We start from the raw sequence: 18,988 nt of genomic DNA, 5'->3' as shown, positions 1-18,988 counted from the left end.
CAGGTACAGATGCAGAGATTATTAACAAAAGGTTTAAAATGTATAAATATGTTCCTCATGCAAAAATAACACACCCAGCATGAAAAAAGTAAATAAATAAAACTCCACAGAGTATCAGACCTTAAAACTTGAGCAAGCAACAATTGAAATCAGAAAAAGAAAAAAAAAATTGTGGATGTCCAGCAGCTTGTCTACAGCTGAAGGGTCACTTTCACAGTACCTGCTGGTATTTGGGTTTATCCCTGGGAAGTTGGTCTACGGTCTTGGCTGGATGATTCTCTTCTCACTCAGACACAATGGTGTTGAATCAGAATTCTTCTTTGGGAATTCTTGGTTTGCAGCAATGAGGTCATCTGGTGTGTTTTTCAATTCATAAACTGTTCAGCTCTGATGAGAGATGTTTCAGAAGAAGGTGAGATGGAGGTAAGGCTGTTGCCCCTTCTGGCCCTGAGGCAGCCTCTCTGACTGTCTTCACTAATTCAGTATAGTTTACACCTTTGGGTCCTATGACCTCCTTCTGAGGGTTCCACAGACTCTCTGCCGCCTTAAAGCAGCTTGTGTCCTTCACAAGTGCAACATATTAGCTACTGTAGGCCAGTTTCCTTTGCTTGGCAAAAATGTTTCTTTTTTCAAAATGTTTCATATGCCCAGCTGATGACATTATAAATTAATATTCTATAAAGCACATCTTCAGAACAATGTATATAAATGATCTGAAATCACAGTGTCATATGCAAGAATGAGTGATTCACACTTTCCTTGAGTGGGAAAGAAAGTCCCAAGAAGGTAGTTGGAAAAGACTTTGCGGCATTAAGTTGACTTGCTACTCACCATGTCTATAATATTGAGGTAATAATGAGCAAGCAAATTAGTATGTTGTATTAGCTCAGTGGGCTAGACAGCTGGTTTGTAATGCAGAACAAAGCCAGCAGCGCGGGTTCAATTCCCATACCAGCTTACCCAAACAGGCACCAGAATGTGGCGTCTAGGGGCTTTCCACAGTAACTTCATACTTGTGACAATTAAAGATTATTATTATTGTATTACACAATGTGTTAAGTTAAATGCCAGAGTTCATTCTTGCCACTTGTGCATCCTCTATTTTCACTGCTCCACCATAAGCAACCTTGCCTTCAGCTGCCTATACTCTAAGCCCTCGCTAAACCTCATCATTTTTTTTTATCCCTCTCTCTTCCTTTAAGATGCTTCTTAAACCTACCTCTTTGACCTGTCCTAATATTTTCTTAACATTTTAAAGCATTCGTTATAGCATCGACTCTCACAAACTTCTACAGATGTGCCATAAAGAGCATCCTATCCGGCTGCATTACAGTCTGGTATGGCAACTGCTCGGCCCAAGATCGCAAGAAACTACAGAGTGTGGTGAACTCAGCCCAATGCATCACACAAGCTTGCCATCCTCCCATTGATTCTGTATACACCTCCCGCTGCCTCAGAAAGGCAGACAGCATTGTCAGAGACCCCGCACACCCAGGCTTTGTCCTCTTCCAGACCATTCCATCAGGCAGAAGATACAGAAGTCTGAAGAACCGCACATCTAGACATAGGAACAGCTTCTTCCCCACAGTTACTGAACTCCTCAACGACTCTCCCTTGGACTGATCTGTTCCCTGGAAGAACACTATTCACGGCGCCCTATGCTGCTCTTCTTTGGCCTTGTTCCGCACTGTAACCAATCACTATTTATTGATGCACCACTGTCAATGTACTCTGTTGATTATTCTTTTGTCTACTATGTAGATTCTGTGTACGTTCCCTTGGCCGCAGATAAATACTTTTCACTGTACTTTGGTACATGTGACAATAAATATCAATCAATAAATGCCTTGGGATGTTTTACCATATAAAAGTAGTCACTACATAAATGCTAATTGTTGCTAGAATGCTCCAAGGTGCCATAATCAGGCTCCGCCTAAAATACTAGATACACCATGACATGAAGGTGACATTCAAGCCCCAGAGACAGTGTAGAAAACAGTGACAAGGCTGATCATAATGGCTGGTATGAAAAGGCATGTGGAGTAATATGATCAGTGGAGACTCTTCAGCTTCAGACTGGACCATGCAGAAACAAGTAACAAACAATCAAATTCTAAACTATACTTTCAGATGCACCAGGATGGTGAGGCTGGATCAATAGTGTGAAAGCTAAATTTGGGACTAACCTGAAAGATGTTCTTTGATTCTGAAAATGCTCTTGCAATTTCTGAAAGAATTGCAGTGCTACTATTCACAGGTGATATTGTATTGTGACGGATTCTCTTCGGAACTTTGAATATTTAACTTGTCAATAGAGAACATTAGAAATAAGAGCAGTAGTAGGCTGTTTATACTTTTGAGCCAGCTCCACCATGTGGCTTTAACTCAATTTTACTATCTGCCTCCCACCCACCATGACCCTTAACTCACTTGCAGACTAGAAATCTGTCGAACTCAGTCATAAATATATTCAGCCTCCACTGATCTCTGGAGAAGAGAATTCCAAAAATTAATGACTCCCTGAGATAATAAATTCCTTCTCAACTCCTACTTGGACACCCCTTAGATTTAAACTGTGCGCCCCCCGCCCCCCCTGATTCTAGATTGTCCGCCAAGGTGAAATATCCTCTTAATATAAACCCTGTTAAGCACCCTCAGTCTTCCCTTTTTCAATAAGATCACCTAAGGCAACAGTTTCATTCCAGGAATAGGTCGAGTGCACCTTCCCTGAACTCCCTCCAATGAAACTATGGGGGGATTTTCCGGCCATTTTCGCAAGTGGGACCTTCTGGTGCCGCCGTCGGCGAACTCCCGCTGCGGGTTTCCCGGCAGTGGGGGATGGATTCAATGGGAAATCCCATTGACAACAGCAGAACCAGAAGATCCCATCGCTGCCCAATGTCACGCTGCCTCCCACCGCCAAGAAACACACTGCGAGGGGCGTGGAAAATCTCCCCCCTGTATCTCTTCTTAAGTAGGACCAAAGCTGTACACAGTACTCGAGGTTTAATCTCACCAATGCTTTGTAGCTTTGTAAGCAGACTTTCCTACTTTTATACTCCACCCCCCTTGCAATAAAGGCTAACATTCCATTTTCTCTCCTAGTTACTTTCTGAGCCAACACATCAACGTTTTGTGCTTCGTGTGCAAGGACAGTCAAATCTGTACTGCAGCATTCTGCAATCTCTCTCTATTGAAATAATGGGTAGGATTCTCCAGCCTCCCAGCCGCTTGTTCCTTGGCAGCGGGTGGCAACTCCCCTGCATGCTGGCAGCGGAATTTTCTGCTCCCCCGCTGTCAATGGGAATTCCCATTGAAACCATTCCATGCCGCTGGGAAACCCGTGGTGGGCAGGGCTGCAATGCCAGTGAATCCCACCGCCAGTGAACGGCCAGAGAATTCCAGACAATATGCTGCTTTTCTGTGCTTCCCACCAAAGCGGACAACCTCACTTTTTTCCATGTTATATTCCATCTGCCAAACTTATGTCTGCTCACCTACCTTTCCTGACTTTTGTGTCCTCCTCCCTACTTGCTTTCCTACCTTTGTATTGTTTGTCATTTGATCAATGAACTAATCAATGGAACATAGTGATGGGTGACCCCAAGATTGGAAGATAAAATGAACATTTATGCAGTCGCTCAGTTGAAATGTAGCTTTGGAACTTCCAGTTTTCAGGACAGAAAACTCTGACCTTTTACATCTCTAAGTATAACTCTGAGGAGATGTGATTGATATCTTTAAAATAATAATGGGACCAGGTTCTGTTTACATGACTAGTTATTTGACTGGGAGCAACAGTATAACAGGGGCCGGTTTAGCACACTGGGCTAAATCACTGGCTTTTAAAGCAGACCAAGGCAGGCCAGCAGCACAGTTCAATTCCCGTACCAGCCTCCCTGAACAGGCACCGGAATGTGGCGACTAGGGGCTTTTCACAGTAACTTCATTGTGACAATAAGCAATTTTCATTTCATATACCACAAGTTAAACATCTGGAAGTTTGTCCTTTTGTCAAGACACTGACCTCGATAATAAGTTGCCAGTAATTGTGATGAGTGTGCATTTGCTGTAAATAGAACTGGATGAGTTTGTGTCAGTTGTAGAAAACTTTAGTTATGGAAACTATGGTGCTTGACAGGGATAGTGGTAGCAATCACTGTAGTCTCCTGAAACTTGCTTGATCACCTCTGGGGTCAGAGGAGAATTTCCAAGAAATGTTTGTCTGAACTGGCTTCATGACTTATCTGTCTTTTACCTCCCTTGGGAGCTGGCATGGCTATGGGAAGGGAACAGGGAGGATTTTAAACTGGGATAAGAGAGGCTTAATGGTTTAAACAGGGTGGAATGGTTTGAAAAACTAGCTGATCTTTTCCTGTCCTTTTCCATATGTTGCTATGTACTAACTCTCTTACCCAGTGTGAAAAGTCAGTGCCAAGGCATGGTAGTTCTTCCTCACCCCCCCCCCCCCCACCCCCCCCCCAAGATTACAAACCCTCACTTCCAGCCTAAAGCAATGTTTTTGCAAGAATGTCATTAATACCTGCCCTTAACCGGCAGAGTATGCACCCACTTTTCCTATTGTTGGGTCCAATAGTAACTCCGTACAATGTTGTCTCTAAATCCTCATAAGGCATATTTAGCAGCCACTCATCACAGCCCAATGAATCCTTTCAACTTTGATATATGGTAGTATTTAGCCAATGGGAAAAAGATTCATGATGATAGTTGCATAGTTGTGTGCACCCTTGCATAGCTCACTGATCACACAACTTTCTTATTGACCCTCAAAACCACGGCACAATGGACCAAATGCCCTCCACAGTACTCTAAATTTCTATGATTCCATTTAATAATTGATGAAGCTTAAAAAGGGATTTGCACCATTTCTGAAGTCCAGACCTGACATCTCCCAGTTACCCAGAAGGAGCAATAGAAAGCTAGGGTACTATTCTGTAAGCTCATCCATGCTCAGAGACCTAATTGAAGTCTTGAGAGTTCTAAAGCACTTGGCATTGGCAACCTTCCAAGGTGCATTCATGAATCCCTCAAGTCAAGGTCCACCCACTTGACGAGAGCTCTGGGTGAAAGTTACCTGGGCACATCTGATTTTACTGCAGGCAGAACCAAATCAAAGATCTAAACCTCAAAATAAGCTCTACCCTCTTCAGGGGTTGAAAGGACAGAATTCTCCCAATCCCATCCTCGCCCCTTCAGGCCAACTTGTCACAGATGCATTTGATACCAGAGGGCTGCACTTAAGACCTGGAGGAACCATCAATGGGACACTATAAAAAGACAGAACTCCAAACTGGGAAGCACTTCCAGGAGCACTCAGTGACTCTGCAGATGCCGCTGCTCGGGAAAGGGTTAAAATGGTTGGCATGGAATGAAAAGAAAAACAAATCCGTTAAACCATGACCAATTATTTTTGTTGGCAGTTTCACCAGCCTCCAAAACTGATGTATGGACCACACAGATGACTGATTTCTCACTGGTGATCACATTTGCTTGTGTGCGTCCCCTTATAGTCTAAATGCTCAAGTTAATCCTTTGTTTACTCTTTATTAGTTTATTATATGGGAACCTGGTCAAGTAAAATATTCCTATTTCCACCCAGAAAACCAAATCTGCTTGGCGCCAGCCAAGACCCTGCTTATCTCAGAGGGAACAATAAAGTTTTTATAGCCTTTTTCACACTGGGAATAATCTGAGAGCATAGTATTTATTTTATAAATGTGGAAAACTGCTTGCAGCTGCTACAGAAATGTCTCTTTGAGTTGTCAAGCTATTGTAACAACGGAGGGGATGTATATTTGTTGACTTGGGAACTCGAGGCTTGTACAGAAATGGAAAGCGTGTTCAAATGAAATGAAATGGCATGCTTTTGGCTTCATTCTCACGTCCTATGGACAAATGCAGCGACCTTACTATTACAATTATCGATCTGCTATTTCCAAGGCAAATTTCAGGATACTGCATGGCCCTTTGCTGTTCAAAGCCAAAGCTGCACATTATCACACTCCATACTTGAGAAGTCCCATTGGCTCCCATATTGTCATCGCTCCGCCATTAGTGGTCATGTCTTCCGCTGCCTAGATCCTAAGCTCTGGAATTTCTTCCCTCAACCTTTTCACCTCTCTATCTCGCTCTACTTTAAAACCTACTCCTTTGACTAAGTTTTTGTCCACCTGTTCTCATATCTCATTCAGTGTCAAATTTTGTATGATGTTCCGTTCTGAAGATTCTTGTGGTTTTATTAGGATAAAGGTGCCATACAAATGAAGTGTGGTCTTGATTTTTGAAATCCCTCCAACCTTTTTTGGGGCTGTATGCACTAGCCCACACTGGTGTTTTCCTGAGGTAAGTTGTGCCTTATTTGTTCAGCTCAGTCCTGTACCATTCCTTTCAGCCATTGTGTCCTATCCTCTGGAACCTTTCCAAATCATCCCCTCTTTGCTTCTCCCCTTACCCTCTGAAGCTTCCTGGAAGAGATAGCTTCCTATCTCTTCGACTCTGGATATGGCAAATGTTGTCTTCCAACTTTTGTTCATAAACAGATGGAGGAGTTAAAGACACAACTTCGCATGGTAGAGGACGCTCGAGATGGAATTCGGCGAGACCTCATCGAGGCTCACAGGAAGGTCCGGGAGAATGAGGAAGCTCAGGAGGTGCAACGAAAAGAGAACTTGGAGCTCAAGCGAATCCTGAATGACGAAGTCCGAGAAAAAGAAGCCATCCAGAAATCCAATGAGGAGCTAAGGAACAACATCAGAAAGATTGAGAGTGAAAGAATCAGGTATTACACATCCAGGACTGACAGTCAGGAATGGCCTCGTAATATACAAGACCCACCCTGCTCCTTGCAAATCCACAAACTCAAAATTACCACACATTCACCATCTTTGCACTCAAAGCGGCTAAAGCTGTACCTTAAACACACACACAGGGTTTTCCAGTCCCCCATAGCATGTTTTCTAGTGGTGGAGGCGCCTCGTCATTGGCTGCCAGCGGGATCTTCCAGGCCTGCTGATATTTGCACCATTTACCATGGCTCACCCATCCCACTACCAGGGAATGCGCCATGCAGGGTCACCTTCAATGGCACCAGAAGATCCTGCAGGCGGGAATGGTCAGAAAGGCCCGCCCACACAGTCAAAACTACGCTAAACATACACTATCAAAACTATATCAAAAAACTATTGGCATCAAACCCAGCCAAAACTGTGGCTTAAACACACACTATCAAAATTGTAGCAAAAATCCACAGTCAATGAATCCTTCCCAAAACTATACCTTGAATACCCTGCACACTCCCAAACCTGGTAGCTAGACGATCAGCCGCTCTGCCCTAATTGTTACTGTATTTGAATCTATACATTTATCATGTTTCTTACTGTAAGGATTGACTTAAGTATCTATGTCACCAGCTTAAAGAGGACAAATGAGGAGAGAGAGCAGAAGATCAACATCCTGGAAGAAGCCAAAACCTCAGTCCAGAATGAGGCAGGAGAACTGCGCTCAAACCTCCGGGATGTCGAAAAGTCAAGACTGGAGGCCCGAAGAGAATTGCAGGAACTTCGACGACAGGTGAGGAATGGACGCTTGGGAGAGGCCGGTTGATGCTAACCTCAATCCCCAGTGATCATTGGGACTATATCTGCTGTTCCTTCAGTGTCGCTGGGTCAAAATCCTGGAATTCCCTCCTTGATAGCACTGTGGGCGTACCTACACCAAAATGGACTGCAGCAACTCAAGGCGGTGACTCACCACCAACTTCTCAAGGGCAATTATAGATGGGCAATAAATGTTGGCACAGCCAGCGACGCCCATATCTCATGAATGAATAAGTGAAACAAAAATGGATCAAAACCCCTCCCATGCCTTATCTAATGCCTGGTATAATAATCAGCGGTTAGGAGATATTGTTTTGCTTTGTTAATTTAAGTGGATTTGATTTATTTGACCCTTTTTGAACATGTGTTAGGCAGTGTGCAGTCTTCAGGTATTTCTTGCCTTTCCTCCTTTTCAGAACTTGCTTTAAAAATTAGCTGAATAAATCTCAGGAGCTGCGTTTATAGGGATAGGTACAGAATGAGAACACCCAAAGCTCCCCAGTGGCATGATAGTTACTGCTCTGAGAAAGGGGGCAGTATCTGTGGAGAGCAGTATCTTTGGAAAGCAGTAGGACAAATGGGGTGAACAGCATATTTGAAGGACTCGTTTGAGCAATAGACATGGGATGGATGAATAATTTGCAATTTTGTTTGATTACTTCGGGGAACAAGAAGGGAATGTAGAGCAGGTTCACCAGGATGTTGCCTGGGATGGAAAGTTTTAGCTATGAGGAGAGACTGGTTAGGCTGGGTTTGTTTTCCCTGAAGCAGAGGAGGCTGAGGGGGGGATCTGATAGAGGTTATTAAGATTATGCGAGGCACAGACAGGGTAGATCATAAGAATCTTTCCCCCGTGGCAGAGGTGTCTAAGATCAGAGGACATAGATTTAAGGTGAGAAGTGTGGAAACATTTTTTCACCCAGAGGGTGGTGGAAATATGGAACGCGTTGCCTGAGAGGGTGGTGGAGGCAGGCACTCTCGCAACATTTAAGAAGCTTCTGGACGAGCACTTAAATCGTCATAGTAGACTGTAGACCAAGTGCTGTAAAATGGGATTAGTATAGATTGGTTTGTGATGGTCGGCATAGTCATGGTGGGCCGAAGGGCCTGTTTCTGTGCTGTATGACTCTAATTTATGCAGAACTTAATTCCTCGAGGAGATTGGGTAGAATGGTAGAATCTGTGATAAAGGTACAATTCTTTTGATCTGTGGCAGTAATGTAATGGACCGAATTCTCGGTCCATAACTCGATACTAATCCCACAAGGTGCCTTGGTGCCAATTAATCTTTAAAGCTTGATATGAACGACCAGTTTAATACTTTAGATTAAAGGACGTTTAGGAAACTCCAGGACAAGCCCAGAAACTGGCTTCCATACCTGCTCACTGCTGCCCCTTGTGTTGTTTACGCAGGTGAAGATGTTGGACAGTGAGAACATTAAGAAGAGCAAGGAAGTGGCGGAACTGCAATCCCAAGTAGCTTTGAACGAACACCAAGGGGAAGAAAGCCTGAAGGAATCGTTTGCTCTGAAGCAGAAGATTGTAGAGGCAGAAACTGGCCGTGAATCAAATCGCAAAGAGGTGAGTGCTGGGCAGTGTGTGATTGTTCATGACTGAAAAAACAGTAACACATCTACAAGAAAATAATTCAAAACTATTACAGTTTTTGTCTGGCAATTTTGCCAATTTTCCCTCTTTGAATAGTTTCTTGGGCTATTAACACCCATCTGAATAGACAGACAAGGACCTGGTTGGACACTTGTCTGAAAATACGGAACCTCCATGAATGATATACTCCTTCGGTACCACACTGGATTGTCAGCTGAATTATGTACTTGAGTCCTAGAGTGGGACTGGGATTCATACCTTTTGACTCAGCTGTGAGAGTGCTACCAATGAGCCCAACTAACAATCCAACATTCTAACATTATTTACCTGGTGTCAAGAATGATTCAAAATGTGATTGGAGCATGGTGGGTTCACAAATTAGGATAGAGTTTCTCGGGAAGGACTGCTGGGAGAAGATCAGGGGACTGATAAAATTTCCATCTACCCGCTCGTTCACTGCATGAATCTCCCCCACATTTCAAGATCACAGACATTTGGGCCGACATCAGTAATGGCGCATCTGGTGCATCACCTCAAGAAAATCATCATGGGTCAAGGAGTAAGCATGTAGACCAATTAAAATTAGGAATGCTCAAGAGGTCAGAGTTGGCAGAGTGCAGAGCTAGCCTGGTCTAGTAAGTTAGAGTTAGTACGCTTAGAGTAGTACAGTGTCAACCCACAGCCAGCTGTGTGCATTGTTACAGAAGTTCAATAAATCGTTTGATCCAATGCCTACGTTTGGTGTATGCTTTACCATTCATCTGCATCCTGTTGCAGTCCGTGTTACCCCAGGGTGAATAACACAACATGATACCAGGAGTCTACTTCATCTAAGTAATTTATCTTGAATAATCCAGGACCCTCCACAGCTCCGGATCTCCGGGAATCTCGGCGCCAACTGTTGGGTCATCAAGCAGAAATTCAGTCTATACATTGAGGCCTCGGGCCTCGAGGATGCGTCCGATGCCAGAAAACCCGCGTTGCTCCTATTGACTGCGGGGGACCAGGCCATCCAAATCTTCAATTTGCACACTTTTGCCGACGGCGAGGACAAGACCAAGTTCCAGACCGTGTTAGCCAAATTCGACAATCACTGTGAAGTCGAATCGAACGAGAGCTTTGAGCGCCATGTCTTCCAGCAACGCCTTCAGGTTAAGGATGAGCCTTTCCTACCCTTTCTAACTCATCTCCACACATTAGCGCAACCCTGCAACTACGATGACACCGCTGATTCACTCATCAGGGATCAGGTCGTGTTTGGGGTCCACTCCGATGCCCTGCGGGAGCAGCTCCTAAAAATAAAAAACATGACCCTGCCAGAAGCCATCGAGACGTGTAGAGTGCATGAACAGGCGAAAAGTCGTTACTCCCGCCTTAAATTGGCAGAACAGGACAAACTTGCCTCCCACGAGGTAGAGTGTGTACAGGCCATCGCCCGAATGCGGCGCCTTAGCATCGATGAAGGCGGTCATTTTGCGCGCTTTTCCAGGGGTCCCATGCATACGCACCACGGACGGGAGAACGAAGCAGCCGAAGACCACACTGCGCAGGTGCGAGCAGCGGCTGACCGCACTGCGCATGTGCGATGACGCATGGAGCATTACGACGTCAACGTCATGACGTGCCCGAACTGCGGCACCGCCCACTTAAAGCGGCAATGCCCTGCAAGAGGCAGGCGATGTTTAAATTGTGGGAAGCCTGGCCATTATACAGCCTTGTGCAGGTCTGCATCTCTGATCGTGGGCCAGCGATCCCAATTCCATCGCAAACGAGTTTCAAGTGTGCGGCAAGAGCTGCTGGATTCGGAACCTAGTAACACCACGGATCCAGAGGACGACTGCCTGGAGTCCCCATATCGTGTGGGCATCATTACCACGTGTGACAAAGCATCCTCAAATTCAGCAACACGCCTACCCATCCTCAACGTGGATTCTGCGGACGAATGTCGTGCTGTCGCACAAGTCAACCAATGCAGCATCCGGTTCAAGCTGGACACTGGTGCTTCAGCCAATGTTTTATCTCAAACAGATCTTGCTTGCATCCAAAGGCAGCCAAAAATTCTTCCGCCGGCCTGCCAGCTGCTTGATTATAATGGCAATGCCATTACTGCGTTAGGGTCTTGTCACCTGCATGTCTCCAACAAGGCCATCAAAGCCACACTGCGATTCGAAATCGTCAAGCCTGACAAGCCTTCCCTGCTTGGTGCCCATGCATGCAAGCTACTCAATCTCGTCCAGCGAGTACATGCCATGTCCTCTGCCAATATGAATCTTCAGGCTGACATTGACGAAATCCTGTCACAATACCCGGATGTGTTCAGTGGGATGGGCACGCTGCCGTACCACTACAAAATCTTACTCAGGCCTGATGCCACGCCTGTGATCCATGCACCACGCTTGCCGGCTCCTCTGAAGGACTGCTTAAAGGCGCAGCTGCAGGAGCTCCAAGACCAGGGTATAATCTCTAAAGTGACGGAACTGACTGACTGGATCAGCTCGATGGTCTGTGTGAAGAAGCCCTCTGAAGAACTGCGCATATGTATAGATCCCAAGGATCGTAACCGAAACATAATGCGGGAACACCACCCGATCCCGAAGCGGGAGGAGCTAACCAGTGAGATGGCACATTCCAAATTCTTCACGAAGCTAGATGCATCGCGTGGCTTCTGGCAGATAGAACTGGACGAGTCCAGCAGGAAGCTCTGCACGTTTAATACACCTTTCGGAAGGTACTGTTAAACTGCATGCTATTTGGTATTGTTTCAGTCTCTGAAATCTTTCACAGGATCATGGAACAGATGCTGGAGAGCATTGGGGGTGTGCGGGTTGATGTTGATGACGTCATTATATGGTCCACGACCCCAGAGGAATACATATCTTGTCTCCAACAAGTCTTTAGACGCATACATGCCAACGGCCTCAAGCTGAACAAGGCCAAATGCTCCTTTGGCATGTCAAAGAACAAAGAAATGTGCAGCACAGGAACAGGCACTTCGGCCCTCCAAGCCCGTGCCGACCATGCTGCCCGACTAAACTACAATCTTCTACACTTCCTGGGTCCGTATCCCTCTATTCCCATCCTATTCATGTATTTGTCAAGATGCCCCTTAAATGTCACTATCGTCCCTGCTTCCACCACCTCCTCCGGTAGTGAGTTCCAGGCACCCACTACCCTCTGTGTAAAAAAACTTGCCTCGTACATCTACTCTAAACCTTGCCCCTCTCACCTTAAACCTATGCCCCCTAGTAATTGACCCCTCTACCCCGGGGAAAAGCCTCTGACTATCCACTCTGTCTATGCCCCTCATAATTTAGTATACCTCTATCAGGTCGCCCCTCAACCTCCTTCGTTCCAGTGAGAACAAACCGAGTTTATTCAACCGCTCCTCATAGCTAATGCCCTCCATACCAGGCATCATTCTGGTAAATCTCTTCTGAACCCTCTCTAAAGCCTCCACATCCTTCTGGTAGTGTGGTGACCAGAATTGAACACTATACTCCAAGTGTGGCCTAACTAAGGTTTTAGTTTTTGGGTGATCAAATATCCCAGCAGGGTGCGCAACCGGATTCGGACAAAGTCAAGGCCATCAACACCATGAAGAACCCAGAAGACAAAAAGGCGGTACTCCGCTTCCTGGGTATGGTTAACTTCTTGGGAAAATTCATTCCCAAACTCGCATCACACACCACGGCTCTCAGGCATCTGGTGAAGAAGTCCACTGCCTTTCAGTGGCTACCCACACATCAAGCAGACTAGCTCGAGTTAAAGGCAGAGCGGGAGACAAAAATCTCCACGGATGTCAGCCAGGACGGCATTGGGACGGTTCTCCTCCAGAAGGACGACTCCTCGTCCTGGGCTCCAGTGGCCTATGCGTCCAGGGCCATGGCTCCCACTGAGCAGAGGTATGCTCAGATAGAGAAAGAGTGCCTGGTCCTCCTCACTGGTATTGTAAAGTTCCATGATTATGTCTACGGTCTACCGACCTTCACAGTAGAGACTGACCACAGACCCCTAGTCCATATCATTCACAAGGACTTGAATGATATGACGCCCAGGCTTCAGCGTATTCTTCTTCGACTCTGCAGGTATGATTTCGAATTGGTTTACACACCGGGCAAAGAGCTAATCATTGCGGATGCCCTGTCTCGCGCCATCACCTGTGAACAGGTCGACGTCATCCGTCAAATTGAGGCACAGGTGCAACTGTGTGCCAGCAACCTCCCGGCCTCAGACGAACGAGTCGTCAACATTCGAGAAGAGACTGCCAAGGACCCTCTTCTGCAGCGGGTCATACATCACCTTGTAAATGGTTGGCAGAAAGGACAATGCCCCCAGTTCTTTAATGTCAAAGATGACCTAACAGTTGTTGAGGGGATCCTCCTCAAGCTGGATCGTATCGTTATTTCTCGCAGCCTCCAGAGCTTAGTGCTCAAACAGATCCACGAGGAACACTTCGGTATTGAGAAATGCAGGCGCAGGGCCCAGCAGGCTGTCTATTGGCCTGGCATCAACGAGGACATATCCAACATGGTCCTCAATTGTGCGAGTTGCCAGTGTTTCCAGCTTGCTCAGCCCAAAGAAACACTCCAGCAACACGAGATCGTGACCTCTCCGTGGTCTAAGGTGGGAATCGACCTTTTTCACGCCAATGGACGTGACTACGTGCTTATAATTGACTACTTCTTGGGTTACCCCGAAGTGGTGAAACTGTCTGACCTCACATCAAGGACTGTCATCAAGCCTGCAAGGAGACATTTGCCAGGCATGGTATTCCGCTCACAGTCATGAGCGACAACGGTCCCTGCTTCTACAGCCAAGAGTGGTCCAACTTCGCGAAGCTATACCAGTTCAAGCACATTACCTCGAGTCCGCATTACCCGCAATCTAACGGGAAGGTCGAAAAAGGGGTCCATATCGTGAAGCAACTGCTCTGCAAGGCTACGGACACAGCTTCTGGCTTTAACCTTGCGCTCCTGGCGTACAGGGCAACCCCTCTGTCCACTGGTATGTCTCCGGCACAATTCCTTATGAATCATGACCTGCGGACGACTGTTCCGGCCATTCATTTACCTGACCTGGATCACCTCCCAGTGCTGCAAAAGGTGCAGCAACTCAGAAACCGGCAAAAGCTGACATACGATGCTCATGCTACTGATTTGCCTGTGCTCTCTCCGGAAGATGCTGTTCGCATCAAGTTGCCTGGTGGAGGCTGGTCAGCTCCAGCTGTTGTTGTTCAACAGGCTGCTCCCAGGTCGTTCGTGGTTCGCATGGCTGATGAATCCATTGTCAGGCGCAACAGAAGGACACTACGCAAACTTGCCTGCACACACCGGATTTCACGTTCCCAGCTGTCGTTATGCCTTTTCTGGACACCTTTCTCCATGAGGCCACCAATCTGGCTGCAATCCCGCCTGTCAAGGCGCTGTCATCCCCACCTCCACCTCTCAGGCGGTCGACAAGGATCCAACGCCAGCCCCAGAGATTGGACTTATAAATATTTCCTTTGTACATATTGTTCTGTATCTGCACGCTAGACACCTTACATGTACATATGCCTTCACTCGCCATTTGCTGTAAATAGGTATATCTGTAAATATGTTGTATATGCTCTGAGCAATCGACAATTTTTTTGTGAAAAAAGGGGGATGTCATAATATGCACCCATGCACATCATGAGGTAAAACAGGCAGTGACAGACACCCACGTTAGCCAATCAACATACAGGAAAGAACACAACTAATCACCAGACAGAACACCAGAGGGGGGCTTCCAACTATAGAACACACGAGGCATCAGCACTCCGCCTCTTTCCACTGGTGACAACTGTAGTGACAGTCGGGGTGTATATATCAGTCAGCACCTTCTACACGTGGATCAGAGCTAGCCTGGTCTAGTAAGTTAGAGTTAGTACGCTTAGAGTAGTAGAGTGTCAACCCACAGCCAGCTGTGTGCATTGTTACAGAAGTTCAATAAATCGTATTGAACCAACGCCTACATTTGGTGAATGCTTTACCATTCATCTGCATCCTGTTGCAGTCCGTGTTACCCCAGGGTGAATAACACAACACAGGCCATCAAATGTAACACCAGGTTTGTGAACAAACTGGTTCAGCCTCAGACTATTGATGCACAGAAGTTTGTTATGTTGTGTGCTCTTTGCAGGTTGCCAACCTCCAGAAGAAGATAATGGATATGGAAAGTATGTTCAAAGGGCGTGAGAAAGAGCTCCTTGAACAGCTGGAGGATTGCCATGTGAATGAGAAGAAGTTCCAAGACAACAACCGCAATCTGGAAATGAAGTTGCAACATGCCAAGGTGGAAGCAGATGAGTTAACAATGAAGATAAGTGCCATGGAAGGAAGTGTAACCGGTCTCGAAACAGAACTGGCCAAAGTTGAGACTGCCAAGAGGGAAGTGGAGTTCAAGTTGGGTAATTTGCACTCCACGCTGCGCAGAACTCTAGGAATTGGCCGGTCTGGGCGTACATCGAGTCCAGGATTTCCCAGCCGTAGCCCATCTCCACGGAGACCCCTCTCTCCCACGAAAGGTATGAAATGGAGAGCAAAGCGTATTTCACCATATTCAGTAATTCATGTGATTACTGATTGGTCCATGCAAACTACATTGGTATTATCAAATGTCCCTCGAGCTTATCTGTTCTTCACACCAACAAATTGGCATTATCCAATCTCAAACCCCTGATCTCATAGCTTTTGTACTGACGTTTTCCCTTTCTTAAGCCTCATCATATTAGTTTCACCCATATTTAGCTGATCTAACTGGTCTATTTCATTACCCAGCCAGCTCTAGCAATGCCTCCAACCTTGTAGGCCGACTAGCATACTTCTTGAGCAAGGAACCCTGTACATATTTTAGGAACTCAATTTCCTGTTTACCATTTAGTCCTTGTTTGTCACAATTCTGGATTAAATAATTAAATTCTCCCAGAACAACAAGTTGCTGTTACAATTTGTAAGCCTGTACCACAACCTCAAATAATGTAACCAGTCCTTTATCTCTGTGCTCCAGTCATGTTGAGTCAGTCTGTATTAATTGCTTACATCAATTTCTCTAGACAGAGCATCTATTCCCTCTAGAATGTGGGGAGGAAGTTGAAGAGGAAATCTACAATTAGATTGGAGAGATGAGTAAGGATAGCAACATTATTGCTCTAATGCAAATGGGTTGGGTTGTAAGATGAGCGGCTGAATCGACTGCAGGAATCTAATTTCACTGGGCAGCACCGTGGCGCAGTAGTTAACATTGCTAGGTCCCAAGTTCAATCCCGGCTCTGGGTCACTGTCCGTGTGGAGTTTGCACATTCTCCCCGTGTTTGCGTGGGTTTCACCCCCATAACCCAAAGATGTGCAGGGTAGGTGGATTGGCCACGCTAAATTGCCCCTTAATTGGAAAGAATGAATTGGGTACACTAAATTTTTTTTAAAAAGCAATCTAATTTCACCCACATTATTTGGGGTGTTTCTGTTTTGTAATCACAGGTTTTGACAACACTTTCACCACCACCACAGATGGACGGGGCAGCCCAATTCCACGAACAGGATCACCCGATCGTAGCCACTCCAGCTCTCCGTACCACTCCGTGTCACCTACCCGGAGTGAACCATACCCAGCTGACATCGATCCCGAAGTGGTTAAAGGCACCCTGCAAGATTTTCTGCAGGAGCTTCGTGATACACAGAGGCACAAGGTCAAGTATCTTAAAGCTCTGTGCTGCATTCAACTGCTCCCTTTCTACTAACTAACTAGAATAATTAATCTGTACTGACATATAAGTGTTGCAGCTGGTCCAATAATAGCAACATGTGATGTCTTTGACATTAAACAAAAACCTTCTGAGACTATTACGGACTGGGAACAGAAGAACAGTCATCAAGCATGGATAGGTTTTGAGAAGATTTAGCGAAGCAGTGAAGAAGTTTTAAGGACGATGAGGAGCAAAAGACTGCCATCCATTGAGGGATGGAGGGAGGTGACGGGGTGAGGGCAGGGGGAGGTGAAGGATGCCAGCGCTGGTAGATCGTATGTAAGGAAAAGTTTGGGACTAAAGTGTGCAGGAAAGAATTAAGACTGAGCTGGAAGAGACTGTGGAGCAATTGAGAAATTAGAATATGAAATTTGATGTTTTTGGGGATAGAAGATAAATAGGGGTCAACGAGGTTTGAGCAAATTAATTTACTACAGGAGGGCATTGAGATAAATTGTCGAGATGCAGATAAGAGAGGAGGAAGAGCAATATCGCAGAAGTGCAATGGAGCAGTCTTGGTGATGGATTTGGGGGAGGATCTTGAAGCTTACCTCCAGCTTGAACAGGCCAGAAAGCTTTCTGTGTGGTCTGATTCAGCTATAATAAGTGTGAGGGAATCAAGGGCAAGAGGGTGGTGCCTGAAATGGATAACTTTAGTCTGCCCAACCTAATTGCTTCTGCATGTCACATGAGATCGTATTGCTCATAAGTAAATCTCCACCTTTGGCCTTTGGTATGGGCAGAATAACATCTCCCTATTTCTACTTCCTTATTGACGAGCCCGTCCCAACAATAGGGTATGAATTCTCCTCAGCAGTAATGCTGTTTTCACTCTAGGTGTTGAAATGGAAATGAATTTGATGCCGGTGCATTAATAGTTTGTAAAGAGAGTCCGGCTGATTGCATTCATCCCTCACATGCCTACCTATTGTTGCCTAACTCACCTGTAGATAAGCAGTATTGACTGTATTTTCCGGAATATTCTTCAAGAAATCTTTTAAGCCAGGTTAAATATTAGCCGTTTGATCGCACAACACTAAGCCAAAGTGGCATCCAGAGACCAAATATGAAGGAATGTCTTTGGGTGTCAAGAATAGAGTCAGTTGGCACATCTAAACATCAGAGTCTTCATGGGAGTTTTTACAAATTCATTCAAGGGGCGTGGGCGTTGCTGGCTCAGCCAGCATTTATTGCCCATTCCAAATTGCCCTTGAGAAGGTTGTGGTGGGTTGCCTCCTTGAACCACTGCTGTCCATGAGATGTAGATACACCCAATCGTAACCATACAGTTCCTCCATCTTTGATCTGCATGCTTGGTTTGCATTCCTCTTGGAATTTCATGAATGAAACCTAATTTATTTTGAAAGTTCTATAGAGCCCACTTGTCCAGCACTGACGTTGCATCAGTTTGTGGTAGAGCGATCCCAGGGCACTCGATGCAGTACAAACTCATATTTTTGTGAGGATTGTAGTGCGAAAGAAGGGGAGGAGAAGATGTCTTCATCTTCCATCTCAACATAATCAAACATCAGTGCTTCCTTTATTGGGAAGGGTATGGTGCAGCACACCACTAATGTTGAAAAAAAGTAGGTGAGAAACTGAGGTAATTATAGATGGATGATAAATGCTTGGATTTCAAAGTTTATCATCTGTAGAGGTAGGCATGAAATGAAAATCGCTTATTGTCACAAGTAGGCTTCAATGAAGTTACTGTGAAAAGCCCCTAGTCGCCACATTCCGGCGCCTGTTCGGGGAGGCTGGTACGGGAATCAAACCGTGCTGCTGGCCTGCCTTGGTCTGCTTTAAAAGCCAGCGATTTAGCAGAGTGTGCTAAACCAGCCCCATACACACAATTCAAGCAGCTTTCTTTCCAAAGTAACACAATCCAGATGTACTTCTGGTACTTCCTATACTCAAAAATTCCCACCCTTGGCTGGACTATTCTGGGCAGGCATGAATTCAGTTTCACCTCAAACAGGGGTCAATTAGGAGTGTGGAT

The 18,988-nt window shown here is 45.7% G+C and overlaps 1 protein-coding gene across 1 annotated transcript in view; it reads left to right on the top strand.

Annotated features, from left to right (window-relative positions):
• Positions 1-18,988, top strand: part of crocc2 (ciliary rootlet coiled-coil, rootletin family member 2) — a 432,771-nt gene that overhangs the window by 282,584 nt on the left and 131,199 nt on the right. Inside the window, exons 24-28 of the mRNA XM_072474929.1 lie at positions 6,561-6,799; positions 7,431-7,590; positions 9,030-9,197; positions 15,387-15,771; positions 16,724-16,932. Of these exons, the coding sequence (XP_072331030.1) occupies positions 6,561-6,799; positions 7,431-7,590; positions 9,030-9,197; positions 15,387-15,771; positions 16,724-16,932 (1,161 nt within the window). The remainder of the gene's footprint in view (positions 1-6,560; positions 6,800-7,430; positions 7,591-9,029; positions 9,198-15,386; positions 15,772-16,723; positions 16,933-18,988) is intronic.

This window comes from Scyliorhinus torazame, chromosome 14 (assembly GCF_047496885.1).
Source record: "Scyliorhinus torazame isolate Kashiwa2021f chromosome 14, sScyTor2.1, whole genome shotgun sequence".
NCBI lineage: Eukaryota > Metazoa > Chordata > Chondrichthyes > Carcharhiniformes > Scyliorhinidae > Scyliorhinus > Scyliorhinus torazame.
The sequence above is the reverse complement of the archived record's forward strand: the minus strand, read 5'-3'. Positions and strand labels throughout refer to the sequence as shown.